At 48.6% G+C, this 17067-nt stretch overlaps 1 protein-coding gene across 3 annotated transcripts in view; it reads left to right on the top strand.

The window, feature by feature from the left end:
• The first annotated feature begins 2837 nt into the window (after positions 1-2837).
• MIPEP (mitochondrial intermediate peptidase) overlaps positions 2838-17067 on the top strand; it is an 80024-nt gene continuing 65794 nt past the window's right edge. Inside the window, exons 1-6 of one of the 3 annotated variants that reach the window (XM_070471680.1) lie at positions 2838-3016; positions 5658-5831; positions 9099-9187; positions 10379-10465; positions 14663-14726; positions 16686-16868. In XM_070471680.1, the coding sequence (XP_070327781.1) occupies positions 2879-3016; positions 5658-5831; positions 9099-9187; positions 10379-10465; positions 14663-14726; positions 16686-16868 (735 nt within the window). In that variant the 5' untranslated portion in view covers positions 2838-2878. Of the gene's footprint in view, positions 3017-5657; positions 5832-6752; positions 7029-9098; positions 9188-10378; positions 10466-14662; positions 14727-16685; positions 16869-17067 lie in introns of those variants that run through there. The other 2 variants (XM_020894641.2, XM_070471681.1) reach the window with 2 other exon arrangements.

Raw genomic sequence — 17067 nt, 5'->3', positions numbered from 1 at the left:
AAAGTTACTGAACAGGGAGACCAGGCAGAGAGTTGGAAGTGGAGGGTGGTGATGTGCCTTCTAGGGCATGGTGGATAAAAGGGAAACCAGCCCTCCAGGCCATAGTGGACATTTCCTGTTCAGACAGATACTGTCCACTTCCCTTCCTGCTGGTAAACATATCCTGATATCCACGCTCAGGCCTGGTCTTTCCAGCAGTGTAGACGCTGGGGTCTGGGGTGCACATGAGGTGCAGGTCTGGCAGGTCAGAACATTGTCTTCCTCGGTCCATGGTGCCTACTTCCGAGATGGCGCTCAATCCAGCTAGAGCCAACAGACACAATCTGCCATGCAAAAGACTTGTGGAAAAACAGAAAAGGTCTCTTTCAGCTGAAGCTTGAGCTTTAGGTGGCAGCTGTCTTCTAATCCTTAGAGCCTGAGAACAAAGCCAGAGCTGGAGGTAAACCCGTCCTGATGACAAGGTTTAGGCCGTAAGCCTAGCTGTCCTGAAAGCAGAGGTACCCCTGGACGGTCTCAGTGTGTGAGTCAACAAACTGTTTGCTTAAACCAATTTGAGGCAGGTTGTGTTACTACTGCTGTTGTCTGAAAGAATCTCAAGTGGTCTCTGGTCCAAGGATTATGGTCCAAGGTCTGGTCCAAGGTCTCTGGCAGGGTTATAGTGGAAACAACCCAAGACCAAGAATCAAGGTGTTGTTTCAGCCACAGCAGAGGAGTTGGACTTGGGTGAGTTTTCAGCCCTTTTGTGACCCTGTCTCTGATCGTGCAACAGTGGTTGAACTGAAATAATTATGCATGGTCCCAGTACCCTTCTAAAAGGTTTAAATATACCTACGTTAAATCCAGGCATTTTTCTATTAGATGAGAGCAACTAATAAGCAAGAAATGGGCTTCCTAGGTGGCATTAGTGGTAAAGAACCCACCTGCCAATGCAGGAGACATAAGAGAGGCCGGTTTGATCCCTGGGTCAGGAAGATCCCCTGGAGGAGGGCATGGCAACCCACTCCAGTATTCTTGCCTGGAGAATCCCATGGATGGAGGAGCCTAGTGGGCTACAGTCCATGGGGTCGCAAAGAGTCAGACAGGACTGAAATGACTTAGCACACACAACAAGCAAGAGGGCATAAGCCTGGTGCATATTTGAGCAACAGCACCTTCAAAACCCTAGCCTGGGGCGTTGTTAGTTCTCTGAGGGACTTACAGCCACTCCTGTCACATGCCAACCAAGCCAGTATGGTTGTGACAGTGTCTTCATTCCTTGGAAAAATGGGAATTTTCTGAATTATCATTACAAGCAGGCAGCACTGCTATAGATGAACTATTGAAAAATTACACGGTGGTTTTGGAAAACTTTGGAAGTATACAGAAATCATTTCCATTTTGTTGTTACGACCCCATGGACTGCATCACGCCAGGCTTCCTTGTCCTTTGTTATCTCCCAGAGTTTGCTCAGATTCATGTCCATTGAGTTAATGATGCCATCCAACCATGTCATCCTGTCGTCCGCTTCTAATCCTGCCCTCAGTCTTTGCCAGCATCAGAGTCTTTTCCAATGAGTCAGCTCTTCGAATCAGGTGGCCAAAGTATTGGGGCTTCAGCTGTGGATTTCTGTAGTTTTTACAAGTCTAACTACGCTAGGTTTTCTGAGACACAACACACTTTGTGAATGCAGCATAAGTCATCATCCTCTGAGGGTGTTTGCAGGCCTCAGTGTTTGCATTTAAAACGGTTAGTTACCTTTGTATAAAAACCATTCTGGGCTCAAAAAAAGGTTCTCAGACTTGAAACCCCTTTTAAAAATTATGATAAAATAAGTACTTTTGTCAAATTTATTGATACATTTTTTTACATGACACATTTGACATGTGTGTAAGTCCTGCCATGCATACCTGAGATGTGGTCGCCCCAAGGACCAACCCAGTCACAGTATTAATCACCATAGAGTAAGGACTTTGGGGATTTTAAATAGCTTGAAATCTTTCATTAAAAAGCCTGCAGAAAATGAAATCATGCTTTGCCACATATACACAAATGCAGAATCTGTAGTTAAGTTGTAGAGACTTGTGCAGGCCCTCCCAGGCACTTGCCTTAAGTAAATTTTAAATATCTTATCATTTTGATCACTAGGGCTTTTTCTCCCGACCAGGCTAAATTAAAACCAAACTCCGTTTAAGACTAAGGTGTTGTCAGGATGGAACTAGGCCCTCGATTCTGGAACTTCAGAGAAGGTTCTGGGGCTGCTCACAGCCCACAGGCAGGGCGGACCTACCGCCACCGCACTCAGGTGAGACACGACGCCCCTCGGCCTGAACCTTGGCACGAGGCATCCTTCAGGCCTGATGGAGCTGGTCCGGGCATCCGGTTCCTCGCCAAGCCCAGGCGAGGCCACAGCAGCAGGCTTGGGGCTGCCCTCGGGCAGGGTCATCCTCGCGGGCCGTCCAGGTGAGGCTCCCATCCCTGCACGGCCTCCGCCCCCCGCGGATACCTGGAGAGACCCCTCAGGCCCCAGCCCTCGCCCTCTCCGCCACACTGCCCTCCCGGCTCAGATCTTGCTCCGTCGGTTTGTCGTCGCTCTCCGCGAGTTCACGGTCAGTGGACCGAGGCCGGCCGACAGCTCTGGCCGCAGGGCTCGCACGTGGAGGGGCAGGGCACCTGCAGCGCTCCTTCCTGGAGCGGAAGCCGACAGGGGGCGACGGGTCTCGGTCCAGTGTGAGGGCCGGCGCCGAGGCGGGGCGGCGCGTCCTGCGGTGCCCACTCCCGGCGCGCGGGGGCGCTCCACGCGGCGGACGTCAGCGGGCGACGCTCTGGCCCCGTGGCCCCGGCCCTCCCGGAAGCGCGGGGTCACGTGGGGGCGCGGGCGCTGCCCAGGAGACGCGGCGTGATGCTGTGCGCCCGGAGGCTGGGTGGCCTGCGGGCCGGGCTCCGCGTGCGGCGGGTCAGCACCCGCTGGTCCCCGGTGGGCGCCGCCTTCACCGTGCAGCCCCAGGGCCGCCGCCTGGACCGGTCCGGCGAGCGCGGGGTGAGCGGAGTCTGGGGGCGCGGGCGGCGGGGGTCTCCTGTCCGTGGTGACCTTGGGGTCCCCGCTCTGAGGGTCTGATGCCCGGTGCGGCCCTGCGTGCGGGTGCGGCTCCTGCCCGCGCGGACCCCTGCCCACCCGGCCGGCCCGGGTGAGGCGAGCCCGCCTGTGGTGTCACTACTCCGGGACGGGCCTCCGTGGTCAGTGTCGCTGGTCTGTCCCTGATGCCCGAGACGCCCTCGTCAGTTCTCTTCAAAGCTCTGGCCTCTTCTTTTCCTGTAAAACGCGGGACCGGCCTCCGAGGCGGCGCTGCCCACCGCGGAGACCCACCTAGCCGCAGGTCGCCACCTCTTGGTTGTCCCGGCGGTCTGTCCGTCCGCACGCGCGCGGGTCTGGCGTGCCGCAGACACTTGTGATTGAGTCCTCCTCTCTCCAAGCTCACTTTGTCGCAGTCTGGTTGATGCACAGTGCGGTGTTAGTCTCAGCTGCACACCACAGTAGCTCAGCTCCTTTTTCACGTTCTCTTCCATTGTGCGTGTCGCAGGGTGCTGAATGTGGCTCCCTGGGCTCTGCAGTAGGACTTGCTGCTTGTCCATCACTTCTGTGACAGTCCGCAACCGCTGCTGGTCCCAAATAGCCAGTCCCCCTCCCCGCCCAACCACCTGCTCCTGACGCTCATTATTGAGTTAATGACTGGATTGAGGGGCAGAAGGAAGGGAAGCTTGGAAAGGACTCAACTGTGCCTGCTTTACTTTGCATTTAGGGATATTGCTCAGTTTACATTGTTACTCTTGGTTTTGTCTTTTTTATTTTTTCATGATTATTTACTGTTGCCTCTCTTGGAAAGATGAGTTAGGGATGTGGTTACAGGGGGTCTCATGGTTGAGTTTTTCATATCCCCCCCCCCCACACACACACACACTTTTCTTTGTTTTAAAACTATCTTTGAGTGAAATTTGCTGCACAAGCTTCCTTGGGAGTAAATAACGCTGGTATTGACGTAATCGGTGTGAGAATCAGAACGACCTGTGTGTACTGAGCAGAAAGACATAAAGGGTTATGAAAGAGAACTTCATCCACATGAAGGGTGGATGAGAGTACTCTTTTTACCTTTATTCATTTTTCTTTTATACATCATGATTTTAGGTGCTGATAGCAGATTTTCAAATATGTGAGTTGGCTTTTATTTTAAAAAAGAAACCTTACAGCGTATGTAGATTTTCAACATGGCCGTAACTGGTAGGCTGAGGTTCAGAATTCCCGAGAGGAGTATGGGGCAGTGTGCTGAGAGGTAACAACAAACAGTCTGTAGTTGAATCAGATTAGATCACTGTAAAGACCAGGGAAGGCTTTGGCCCTGATTCTGCTCTGTCCTTGTCTTTATTTCCTCCAACTTAATGTATTTTGAACAGAAATTAATAGCTTCTTGCATCCAGTCCTGCAGAAACTGTTGACCTGACAGGCCTGTTTCACCTCTTGGTATTCCCTACAGTTGGCAAGCATCTACACAGCTGATCTGTACAGCTAAGCGTTTGGCCTGTTAGTTTGACTCATTCCTGAGTTCCCGCCTATGTCAGGCCCTCTGTTGGGTTGCTGGTTAAATTGGTGGAAGAGCAGAGTTCCTAGTCCTGGTGCTGGCGCAAAGAGACTTTTCAACATAAGCTGCGGTCCACGCACAGAGAAAGCGTAGGCTTTAGGGGTGCTTGGAGCATGTTCAAGTCACATCTCTTGCACTTGTGACCTAGTGACTGCAAACCTATTCAACCTCTGAGAGTGTGTTTCCTTATCTGTGAAAGGAGGGTGCTACTTTGTGCCTTACGAGAGCCCCTGAAGTCCATGGTGCACATTCGGCACGCACTGCATGTGTAAGAAGCGCTGTGGGTTCTGAGTGACAGAACACTGCTTTCCTGGGTGTTGCAGCAAGTGTGATTGAACCAGTGCAAGAAGATGGTCCCTCCCATTAGATTAGTGATTTTTTTCTTTGTCCAGGTGTTGGAATGCTTGTGGAAAGTACAGCATTTGCTGCCAGTTTCAGCCTGTGACTTGGTTTGGCATATTTATTCTGTCTTTTAAAGATATGTGTGTGCTCAGTCGTCAACTCATGGTCCCTGTTGTGTCGTTTGTGGAGTGCTGGGTGCCATGCCCTGGACCTCACTCAGTGCCCGGCAGGGTCCTGAGAATGGAGTCCCCTGGTTCCTGGGTCCAAGCATCTATTAACCCCCTGGGTCCCATGAAGACGGTAGGCCAAGGAGGGGTGAGAACTTGACCAGGGTCATACAGCGGATAGTGGTTACAGCTGCCACCTGTTAAATAAATGCTTTCTGCGTGCCAGACATGCTAAAATGTTTTTTAAAAAGTGTGTCATGTAATCCTGGCTGTTCTGTGGTAGTGACAGAGCTGGATTTTGAATGTGTATCATTCTATCTTTGTTTTTTTTTTATAAAATAAGAATTGAAGAAAAATTCCATTCCAGTGTCGTGTATGTGGAACGTCTCGGGGAATGTGAGAGGGATACAGGTGATGACAGGTGTCGTGATGATAAGAAATACCAGTGAAAGCTGAGATTTTCTGTATGAGAAAAGTGTATGTAATACCCCCAGGTCACGTGCTCTGTTCTCAGTGGGAGCTGTTCTTTGGGTTCCAGGGTCTCTTTGGCGTTCCCGAGCTCAGTGCCCCAGAAGGATTCCGCGTGGCCCAGGAGAAGGCCCTAAGGAAGACGGAGCAGCTGGTGAGGCGCGTGTGCACCACGCCACCCGGGCCATGGACCGTGCTCATCTTCGACGAGCTCTCAGACTCCTTGTGCAGGGTGGCCGACCTGGTGAGTAAGGTGCTGGGCCGGGGCTGAAGACCGCCTCTCTCAGTTACAGTTTCAGTTCAGGTTATGAGGCTCAGTAGTGGACTGGAAGGCAGTTCTCTGTTCTCGTCTGAAGGGTTTGAGAGCCGTTGGCCATCGTTTGTTATTGTGAAGTGAGCTATTGAATGGAAAGACTGTACAGGGAAAAGTCACAGTTAGAACTTAAACTTGAGTATGTGTATGTAATCGAACAGCTGTGTAACATGCAGTGAGAGAGGGATTACTCACACGGGGAAGAGTCTTCATGTGACAAACGTTCTTCATTTATGAGAGCTTCTACCAAAATTCTAGTAGAATACTTATCTGTGCATTTATAATAAAATTCTTATAAAATAGATTTTATAAACCTTTTCAGGAATATCTTCTAGTTCAAAATAAGGTGTTTGCATCAAATGATTGTTTACATCAGGCATCTTTCCCCCACACTTGGAGTTGAGATGGAAGTGTGTGCACGTCTCTGTCAGCTGAGTTGGGAGCAGGACTCCTCTCGGCCAGCGGCCGCGTCTCGAGCGGTCCTGTGGGTGAAGATGTTGTCGGGTGCAGGGACCTGCAGGCCGCAACCCTTCCTGTCTGTACAGCTGTTCCTCCATGTTCATTCTCCACGGAACCCCCAGCCAGAGCCGGGCCCCGGGAACACAGTCACATGAGGCAGACGCAGACTCCGAGTGTGTGGGGCTTGTGCTCTGGTGTGGACTGCTCGTAGCTCTTACTGACACCCGATCCTGGCGAGGGCTGTACCTGGATGGGCTGATTTAACCTCCTTGCACGTCTGCCTTCCAACAAGGAAAGAGGCACTTGGAGGATAAGTCCCCCGGCCTGTGAGCTGTGGATCTGGGCCTGAGTCCAGACAGTCTGACCACAGAGGCTGCTCTCTCACTGTTCCAGGGGCTGGCTGCCACCTCGGCTGGACAGAACCTTCGCTGGAATGATAGGAAGGTCACCTGCCTGTCTTGTGAGATGTCATATAGTAAAATCAACTTCTTGCAGGGTCCGGTGCTGTTCCGTGTTGACCCTGTGTGCACGCAGCCACCCCTATGATCAGGACACGTGCCTCTTCCATCACCCCAAAACACTCCCTGAGGGTCACACCCACCTCACCTCTCACCTGGCGGCCTCTGACCTGTTCTCCGTTCCTGTAGTTTGTTGTTTCTAAAGTGTCAGGTAAATGGAATCTTATTTACCTTTTGAGGTTGACTTTTTCCCCAGCATAACATTCCCCATCTCTGCTTTTTCCTTTTCTGGGAAGTTTCCTTCCTCCTGCTCTGGGCAGTCATACTCCTGATTATTGATCACCATACAGTCCCCACTGCAGGCGTCCCACTTGTAAAGAAGTGGACAGGATATTCCTCCTGAAGGCTTTTCCTGGGAATCAAGTGAGCTGTGCTTCCAGCTCCTTCAGTTGCTTCCTGGCTGCTCTGGGTTTGGGTTCTGTCCCACTAGGATGCACTTGTCCCAAGAGAGTATGACCGACGTGCTGTCAGAACCTCCTCTGCTTGGTTGTGTCACTGGAACCTGAAAGGTAGATGCTGCCAGCAGGTTTCACTTACGTGAAAGCAAGTGTCAGCTTTGCGCTCAGAAATCCCAGCACTTTCTGTGTTTGTCATCCTGGCTCCACTTTTAATTCCAGTGTTCCATCATTTGTTCCTCATTTTTACTTCTGCTTTTCCCTAGAAGATTTTAGCTTTTCTGCCCTGTAGCTTGTTCTGTTTTTGAAATTTTTGTGTTTATGAAGTTTGATGATATTTCATTCAAAAAGGCTAGGATGTGACCTATACATGTACAGTTCAGTTCAGTTACTCAGTAGTGTCCGACTCTTTGCGAGGGACTGCAATGCCCAGGGACTGCAGCATACCAGGCTTCCCTGTCCATCACCAACTCCCGGAGCTTACCCAAACTCATACCATTGAGTCAGTGATGCCATCCAACCATCTCATCCTGTTGTCCTCTTCCCCTCCTGCCTTCAATCTTTCCCAGCATTTTTTCCAATGAGTCTTTTCCAGTGAGTCTGCTCTTCACATCACATGGCCAAAGTATTGCAGTTTCAGCTTCAGCACCAGTCCTTCCAGTGAATATTCAGGACTGATTTCCTTTAGGATTGACTGGTTTGATCTCTTTGCAGTCCAAGGGACTCTCAAGAGTCTTCATCTTTGGGTAAAAAAATTCAGAGAACATTATATTTGAATTTTTAAGGTTTTGTCTGCTAGTAAGATCAGTAACATATTGTAAGGCATAGATTTTATAAACTACATTTCCCGTCAACTGGTCCTTTGTTTTTCTTAACCCAGTCCCTGTGTAACAGTATTGCTTACCTCATTACTATCAAAAACGAGTTTTAAAATGGTGTTTTGAATGTTAATGTTGTTTGTAAATCCTGCAGCATGTAGACAAGTGATTTATATAACTTGTAAACTTTACACAGCTCACTTCTCAGGTGCATTCTACTAATACTGTCCTACTATTGCGTCAGATGTCGGCTCAAGCTATGGATTTAAATGTTTCTATGTTGAAAACTATTTGATAATAAAATCAGGAAATTTTACTTTGTGGTGATTTATTTCCTGTTACGCACATGTTGTTTTCATGAGAATGAAGAATACATGTAGTATTTTGCAGTTTCCCCGCATTTTCCCCTGTAATTAACATGAAGTCTAAAATCTAGTTTTGCACCTTTAAAAAAAAGGATTCTGGCTTGCTTAGACTCTAAAGTCACAATAGTGGTCCTAGTCTCGTGCCAGGCCGTCTGCCCCTGTGAATTCATGTTGATTTGAAGGCAGTGCAGAACATACCTTTGTCTTCTGCACAAAGGCTGGAATGCAGTTCACTCAGGCTGGAAACTGCACTAGGTGTCTGTTCAAACAGGAAGAGCCTCCCACAGATGCTCCCTGGAGCCAGGTCAGTGTCCTTGTGTGAGAACCATAGTGTGAACACTAGAAAGCTCTGGATGATTTGAAACCAGAGTGTGCTTATTTGAACAATACAATGAGGAAGAGTCTACTTCATGCTTATATTTGAATAAGAAAGACTTTTCTAAGAAAAAAAAGTTGGTAAAAGTTTTCTTTGGAATGAAATGGACTCGGTTCCTGGGAATAACAGGTTTCATGAATGTGCAGTGAGAAGAATTCCAGGAATGGAAATGCCCAGGTGAAGCCAGATGGCACATTTTCATTTTCACCCTCAGACCCTGGGAGCAGGCTTCCCGTAAACATCCTTTTGGTTTTGTGTCTCCTTTAGGCCGATTTTGTGAAGATTGCTCACCCCGAGGTGGCGTTCAGGGAGGCCGCGGAGGAGGCTTGTCGGAGCATCGGCACCATGGTGGAGAAGTGGGTGTGCCCTCCCCGGGGGTGCTGGCGGGGCAGGGTGGGGAGGGGGTGCCCACCGCAGAACTCTGGGCTGCTGCCCGTCCCGTCAGTTGGTCCTCGTCCTGTTGAGGGCTGGCACGGTGATCTGCTCTCAGGGTTGCTGTGAGAAGGGGAGACGGTGACTAAAACGCCTGTGATGGGGGCGGCGGTCGGGCGCAGCGGATGCCTGGGATCCTCCTCTCCCTGGGTTACGGGCCCTTTAGCTCTCGGGTAGGTGGTAGTTAAAGTGCTGTCACCTCGATGCTGGGGCCGCAGGGCGAGGCCAGCGGGTCACCCCCATGTGGTGGCCTTGCGGCCCCCGAGGCTGGCCCTGGGGAGACCATAAAAGTGATGTGGGTGCTGCAGCAGGCCGGGCCGGGGTGGAGTCGGTTGTTTTAAAGTGATTCTGAGGTGAACTAAGTGTGCTTGTTACGGTAACAGGGAGGGAGCAGGACGCCCCCCCGGGAAGGCTGTCAGGCTACCCAGCTAACATCAGGGCCTGCGTCTGAGACCAGAGATGGCTGGGAGAGGGGGACTTCTGTCCCCGGGGGCTCCTGGAGGGGCGTGGTGGCTGCCGTGCTGTCCCCCACTGCAGCGCTTGCCCTCTTGGGGACGGTGGCTGTGAAAACTGGCTCCTCGATGGGTGAACTGGTCGCTGCAAGCTGGGATCCCGCGTGCGTGGTGACAGGATGGGAGCAGGGGCTTCCCGGAGATGAGCGGGAGCCCTGGGCGCTGGCCTGTACTCTTGTCTGCCGGGCTCCGGGTGCAACCTGCACTACGGGCCCTGCGCTCCTGGCTCCGGGCCGGACAGCAGGAGCCACAGCCTGTCAAGAGGTGTTGTCGGGAGTGTCGGCCCAGTGTCTTCGCTTGACCCCACGTGGCTGGCTCTCGATGAGGGTGGACTCAGGCCCTATCTGCTCTTCTGGCCGCAGCTGTTGCATGTGGCTTTAGGTTTACACTTTTACCTCCTGGGACACGTTGTTCTCACACGCTGCCTTCCCTGTACTAACAGTGGTTATGCTATTCCTGATCGGAAGGAAGAAATGAAACAATAGCCCAAGCCTTTGGCCTCTGGCCAGGTGTGCGCTAGAACTTGACACTGTTCTCTTGATGAAAGCCAAACGAGAAGGTACTAGAAAATCATTGAATATTTTTCATTTGTAATTTTTCTAGGTTGAACACAAATGTGGAATTATATCAAAGTTTGCAGAGGTTACTAGCTGATAAGAAACTTGTGGATTCCCTTGATCCGGAAACCAGGTACTGCTTCCTTTGTGTTCATTGTGTTTGTGACTTTGGACAGGAGCTTGGCAGCCACCCCAGGGTGTCTCTGCCCTCAGAGCCCATCTGTCCAGGCAGTTTCTCCTGGGTGATGGACATTGCTCAGATGGCGTCCCCTGCTCTGAAAGCTCTGTGCTGCCTCACCCTGTCCTCCTGCTTCTCTTGGTCCTGTCGCTCTAGCAGCCTCTCCTCTGCTGGTGGGTCTGGTCAGCATCTCCCACCCTCTGGATGGGAGGCTCCACGAGGGCGGGGCCGGGTCTGACTTGCTCCCTGTGCATCTCAGCATCTCTCCCAGCCATGGCCTGGAGGAGGTGCTGCAAGGTTGACAGTTCCATTCAGCTGCGTTCCTAAAGTTCCGTCATGGATACAGCAGAAGATCCAAGCAAATTGGATTCATTTACTGGTGGATGTCCAGATCCTTGAGATGGTTGGCTTTGATTCATACCATTTATTAGTTGAAAAGACCTCTTTTGTAGCTCAGTATACAAATATACCTGATATAGGATTTTGGATATTATGTTTCTTTGCTTAGATGTATTATAAATATCATAGTTTGTCATTAACTCATCTGGTATTATTTGTATCAAGGCACAGAGATTAATTTTTGTTGTGAGCCTGTTTGTACTTGTATATTGTTTATGTATGAGATACTTGCTTGGTTCTTCCTGCTTTCTGTTCTCCTGTCTCCACACGTGCCTGTGACCCCGCGTGAACCCTGTCCCCTGGGAGCAGATGGTGGTGGTGTCCTGTGTTGTCTGGTGTGTGGGTGACATGCTGGCTAAGAGGTAGGGAGGGGCTTTTCACCTGTCTGCCTGTGGACAGGTATCTGCAGTCCTGATTCGCTTCAGCGATCCTGACGCTCACGGTACATGTGAAGTGGACTGCACCAGTACAATAACCTGTCTTGATCATGATTTTACTGTTCCTGCTTTGGTTAGCGAGGTGATTTGAAGTTGAATGCCTGCTATTTGTGTCAGATTTTACTCAGCTGCTACTGACTTTGTTATAACGATGGGTTATTCGTAATCTGACTTTTACTGAAGGTTTGCTTTCTTGTATTTAATGTATAAAAATGGAAGTGGATTGGCGGACCATTTGAGGTACAGAGGACTTGTGCTAATTGGACATGGACCACATTTCTACTGCATTTCTTTTTTATTTATTTTTGGCTGCTCTGGGTCTACATTGCTGCTCGTGGATTTTCTCTAGTTGTGGCAAGCGGGAGCTACTGTCAGGTTGTGTGTGGGCTTCTCATTGCAGTGGCTTCCCTTGTTGTGGAGCACAGGTTCCGGGACATGGGGCTCAGTAGTTGCAGCTCCCGGGCTCTAAAACACAAGCTGAGTATTTGTTGTGCCCGCCTTAGTTGCCCCGTGGCACGTGGGATCCTTCCAGATCAGGGATTGAACCCGTGTCTCCTGCCTTCGCAGGCGGATTCTTCACCACTGAGCCACCTGGGAAGCGCACATTTCTCAATGTTACTAAAATGCCAATAGGATTTTTAAAATAACAGAATGATAAACACATTGAGGAAAAGAAGCTGGGTAGAAGATCTGTATTTTAGAAAAGAAGGGTGACTTGTGAGTGGGCGGAAACAAGACTTGGAAGTGATGATTACTGAACTGTCATGGTGCTTGTCCATCACTGGGAGTGTTGGCCAGCACCCGGGAGGCACCTCGAGAGAGACAGAGGAGCCTGCAGTGGCTGAGATAGAGCGTTAGAGATTCAGTATCCATCATGACAAGGTCCTGTGTAGGAGAAATGGTACCATCTTACATTAGGTGCCTTCCTTGAAACACTAGTTCTGTGAGGTATCAGAGTATTGCCAGAAGGGACCCATTGATCGGTAAGTTTGGAAATCGCACATATTAATAAAATTTTCCCTCTTGGAAAATCTCAATACATCAGAGTCTCAGAGAAGCCTGGCCATAAAGAAACCTGTTTCACTTGGGGTTGTCTAGAACCATCAAGAACTTTCTTGTTTGCAGAGAATATAATAAGCACATTCTCCAGAAAACAGAATGGAGGGCAAGTCCCAGAGCCGTGAGAGCCACAGAAGCTGTGGGGCAGCGTGGAGGACACTCTGGAGGGCAGGCTGCGAGCCTGCACGCGCACGCGCACCTCCGTCCTGCGAGGCGTGGAAGATGCTTATGTGGAGAAACATGCGGTATTCCTGATACGTAGAAGAAATGTCAGTGTTCTCTCCTGGTCTGCAGGTTTGATTCTGTCCAACTTACATCTAAAGAAGATTGTTGTTGTTATTTAAAATGACTTTGAAGTCGTAAACAAAAAATATGCTAGGTCAAGCAGGAAAAATCTAGTAGAGGAAAATGCTACAGAGAGGACTTGCACTGGTAATAAGACACATAAAAATACTATAGCATTATACTTACACCTGAAGAGTCCATTAGTTCAATGAAGGAATAGAGAAAAGTCTGACCCAAACACAAAAGCACAGGACTGTGTTTAATACATGATAGAATTGTCACTTCGTATCTGGAAGGAAAAGTGTGGTTTTGAGTAAGTAATGTTAGGCCAGTGGAAAAGTAAATTAAGATTTAAATATTAAAAAAAAAAATCCTAAAAGTATTGATAACTTGGAATGTGGAAGGTCTTTCTTCACATGATACCAAAACCAGACCACAAAAGGGAAGATTGATTTGATTGTATAAAAATTGCAAGCTTTGGTCTAGCAAAGCCCTTACAAATTTAAGAGTCAGGATAAACGATAGGGCAGGCGTTTGTTGTTTTTGTTGTTCAGTCGCTCAGTTGTGTCTGACTCTTTGTGACCCCATGGACTGTAGCCCACCAGGCTCCTTTCTGCATGGAGTTCTCCAGGCAAGAATACTGGAGTGGGTTGCCATTTCCTTCTCCAGGGGATCATCCCAACCCAGGGATCGAACCCAGGTCTCCTGCAGTGGCAGGTGGATTCTTTACCACTGAGCCACCTGGGAAGCTCAGGACAGGTGTTACTTATATGCTGAAGGATTAATATAGTTACTATATTTTGATGCCTTACACATTATCTAAAAAGAAAAAAGTGAACTGCCTTACAGAAAAATGGGTATTCTTTTCCTGAAACCCTTATCCACGGCATAGGGAATAGCAACAGATGGCTGTTAAACGTGGAGCAGTGTGCAGTAAGCATACACTAGTAATAGTTCTGTTCATTCAGTGTATCGGCATGGTCATCAGCAAGATGAATGTCCCTATTGTGAAAAGTCAAGGAAAGCAGCAGAATAGATCAAATACTTGGATAACTTAATTCCAGAAAAAAGTGGTTAAAGAAAAAAATTACTACTGACAGAAAGACGTGTTCCAATTGAGCTCGGCTCTTACCATGTAGCAGGATTAAGAAGGAAGCAAACCATCCTCCTGAGCCCATGGACTCTGCTTCCACCACGGCATCAAAGGATGATGCTCTGAGTAGCTGCCGCTGGCTGGACAGGAAACTGAGACTCTGGTGCAGAAAGCCTTTGAAAAACTGTCCAAGCATAAACCATTTTATCTTTTTAATGTTTGGGATTTAGATGGAGTTGAAATAAGTAATTATCACAGTGCTGTTCACAGGTCTGTGCTCTGTGAATAAAGGAGTAAGCTCCTACATGAAAAGCTAATCATAACTGTTTTTCATGTTCTGCAGTCCATGTGCTGGACTTACTTCAGTGTAGAAGTCTTTGCCCAGGAGCAGCTGGGAGTAGAGTTCTGTTCAGTACACATGCTGAGTAGGAGAGGTGGAACAGGTTCACGTGCACACGTTCATGCCAGCAGGCGCGTGGGAATGTGGTGCACAGTGCTTGTTTGGTGCTCACGTGTATTGTGCAACAGATCGTGTAGAGGATAGACAGTTGAAAAGATGTCCATTTCCTCTAGGGAAAAAATGCAGAAAATTTGGCGTCCTTGGAGTAACTCATTCATTTCATTCAGTCTAAGGCCTGTACAGTCTGCATCATGTGTGTGATACCGTGTCGTCCACAGGGGGGCGTAACCCCCGGCCAGCCAGCTGTTTTTCCTGACTCTTGAGACGTTAAGCTCCTGGTTTCAGAAAAATCGTGTGTATGTGTTGAAACATCTGGCATTTTGGCAGTAAAGTTGAAAAGGACGGATTCATTTTGCAAAAAACGGATTTTTGTTTAATTATTATTACCTGTTCTAACCTGGCGCTTATTTTATTTATAGACGAGTGGCCGAACTGTTTATGTTCGATTTTGAAATCAGTGGAATCCATCTAGACCGAGAAAAGGTAACTTCGTGTTTCAGCTCCTGTTGTTTTGCTGTTACTTGGTTGGTGTGCTGTCGATCCCATTCCTGAATGTTGAGTGCTCTCTGAAAGTTGGCCTGTCACCTTGATAATTCAGAATTAAGGAATGACTCAAGACAGAGGGGTTTCGGGTGTCGTGGAGGTGGGGTGAGATGGGTCGTGTCAGGAAGGACTGTGAATGAGGAGGAAAGCTGAAGATGAGTGTCTCCACGCGGATGTACAGAAGCGTCCTTGAGACGCAGCGCTGGTGTATCTTCACGTGATCCCTGCCCTGGACACACCTGTGAGATCTTTCTGGTCACTTCCATGTCTCTTCTCTGGGGGCTCCACTCGGACAGGGCGCAGGGGGGTGTGCACACTTTTTAAGAGAACTCGACATAAAGCTGCCAACATAACCTGTAAGTCATGGAGGCTTATGTTCTTGCTATATTCTTTCCAGGTTATTCCTTACTTACATTTTAAGGTCTTGTGAATATAATTAAAAAGTTTAAATTGGAGGAAGTATGTTGTTAAGCAGTCATGTAATAAAACAGTTTCAAAGCATTCCCAGAGCTCCAAGTACTATGTGTTTACGTGTTTAATTCTCCTCAAAGGATGAGATGACATGCTTAGCAGACTGTTGGCGAAGTCAGGAAACAGTTTTTATTTTTCCAGGGATTGTAACAGGTGATCACTTCTTTGAAATAACTAATTTTATCACTTTTTTGTTTTGAATAGTAAAGGCTTTGAGGAAAAATTTTGCAACTGGAGTGTAATTTCCAGTTATCTTCATTGTCTTGTTTTTCCCCTGGTCACCAGTAGGTGGCGACAGATGGCCATGTCAGAAAGAAAACAGGCAGAGAGGAATCATCTGAAAAGTCATTTTTCCCACGAAGTTTGATTTTTCTCTACTGAAACTTTTTGTTACTAAGATGCAGTTCATTTTTCCCAGTGTCTTATCAAGGGTACACCTGCTCTGTTCATATTTATGTTTATCTTTTAAGAAATATGCGTGGTCATCCTTCAGGGTCACAGTTCGGTTTAGAATCTGTCCGTAGCCGTTGCCCCTTCCCCGGGAAGGCTTGCCTGTGGTGTCACCTGAAGCCCGCTGTGAGTCCAGGGCCTGTCTGGCTGTCCCATGACGAGTAACTGAAGATTCCTCCTTGTCCCCAGGAGACCTAACCAGTTATGTGGGCGACGGTTTTTAAGTTTGGTCCCAAATATGGGGTGCCCCGCCGACAGCATCCTAGGGGTGAGCGAGGAGAAGATCCACCCCACTGTGACCGTCATGACTGGCAGAGACTGGAAACTGCCAGATGCATGGCTGGGGGCCGTGGTCCCCGCCCCCCCCCCTCCCCGAAGCGGTTCCAGCCCTTGCCTCTGGGCTGCTGCCCTCCTGTGGCCGCTCCAGCGAGCCTGGCCGAGCTTTGCAAGTGCCCTTCACCACACTTCGCTGAAGAGCTGCGTTCATTGAACCTTCCTTCCCTTGCCCTTGTGTCTCATCTCTTAAGGCTGAGTCTGGTTTCTAATCTGTGTCTCAGATACTGTCATGTCAGACAGATTCAACCAGCCCGCTGCTCCCTGCCTGTCAGCTAGGCTGTTTTCGGAGCCAGGGAAGGACAGTACCTCCCATTGTTCATTCACAGACATGTTGTATAACCTAGACATAAAAGAGAATTCCGGAAGTTATGTACATCTGAAAGTACAGACGCACTGTGGAACCACTAGGGTAACTTTTTGGTGAGGATACTAAATAACTACCAAAAGTATAGAGTCAGCATTTGTAGACGGTTATTGTGTATTAAACATTTATGATACAGTATTCAGTATTCATTTTATCACTTAATATATTTAATACCTTATTAAATTATAATTCAACTTTATATGTTGACTGGCATCTTTATAGATTACCAATTTGTTGTGAAATATTACTTTAAATAACTTGACTGCCCCCACATACAGCGTAAAAGAGCTGTGGACCTGAACGTTAAAATCTTGGATCTGAGCAGTGCATTTCTCATGGGAACCCACTTCCCCAACACGATTGGGAAGCACCTCCTGCCAGAACGCATCCGGCATCACTTCGAGCTGGCCGGGGACCACGTGGTGGTGGACAGTCTGCGTGCAGAAGCACCCGACGACTTGGTACGTGCGCTCCGTCCTCTGTGTAGTTCTATCCTCATATAGGGGCCGTGGCTCGTGACCCCAAAATTCAGGGATCACATGATCACACCTTTAAAAATATATTAATGTTTACTAAGCACTAAAAATTGAACAGGGATGACTAATTCTGTGAAAAACTGAAAGTCGCTCAGTTGTGTCCGACTCTCTGCGACCCCATGGA

Source organism: Odocoileus virginianus, chromosome 8 (assembly GCF_023699985.2).
Source record: "Odocoileus virginianus isolate 20LAN1187 ecotype Illinois chromosome 8, Ovbor_1.2, whole genome shotgun sequence".
NCBI classification, from domain to species: domain Eukaryota; kingdom Metazoa; phylum Chordata; class Mammalia; order Artiodactyla; family Cervidae; genus Odocoileus; species Odocoileus virginianus.
This window is presented reverse-complemented; position numbering and strand designations above follow the sequence as displayed.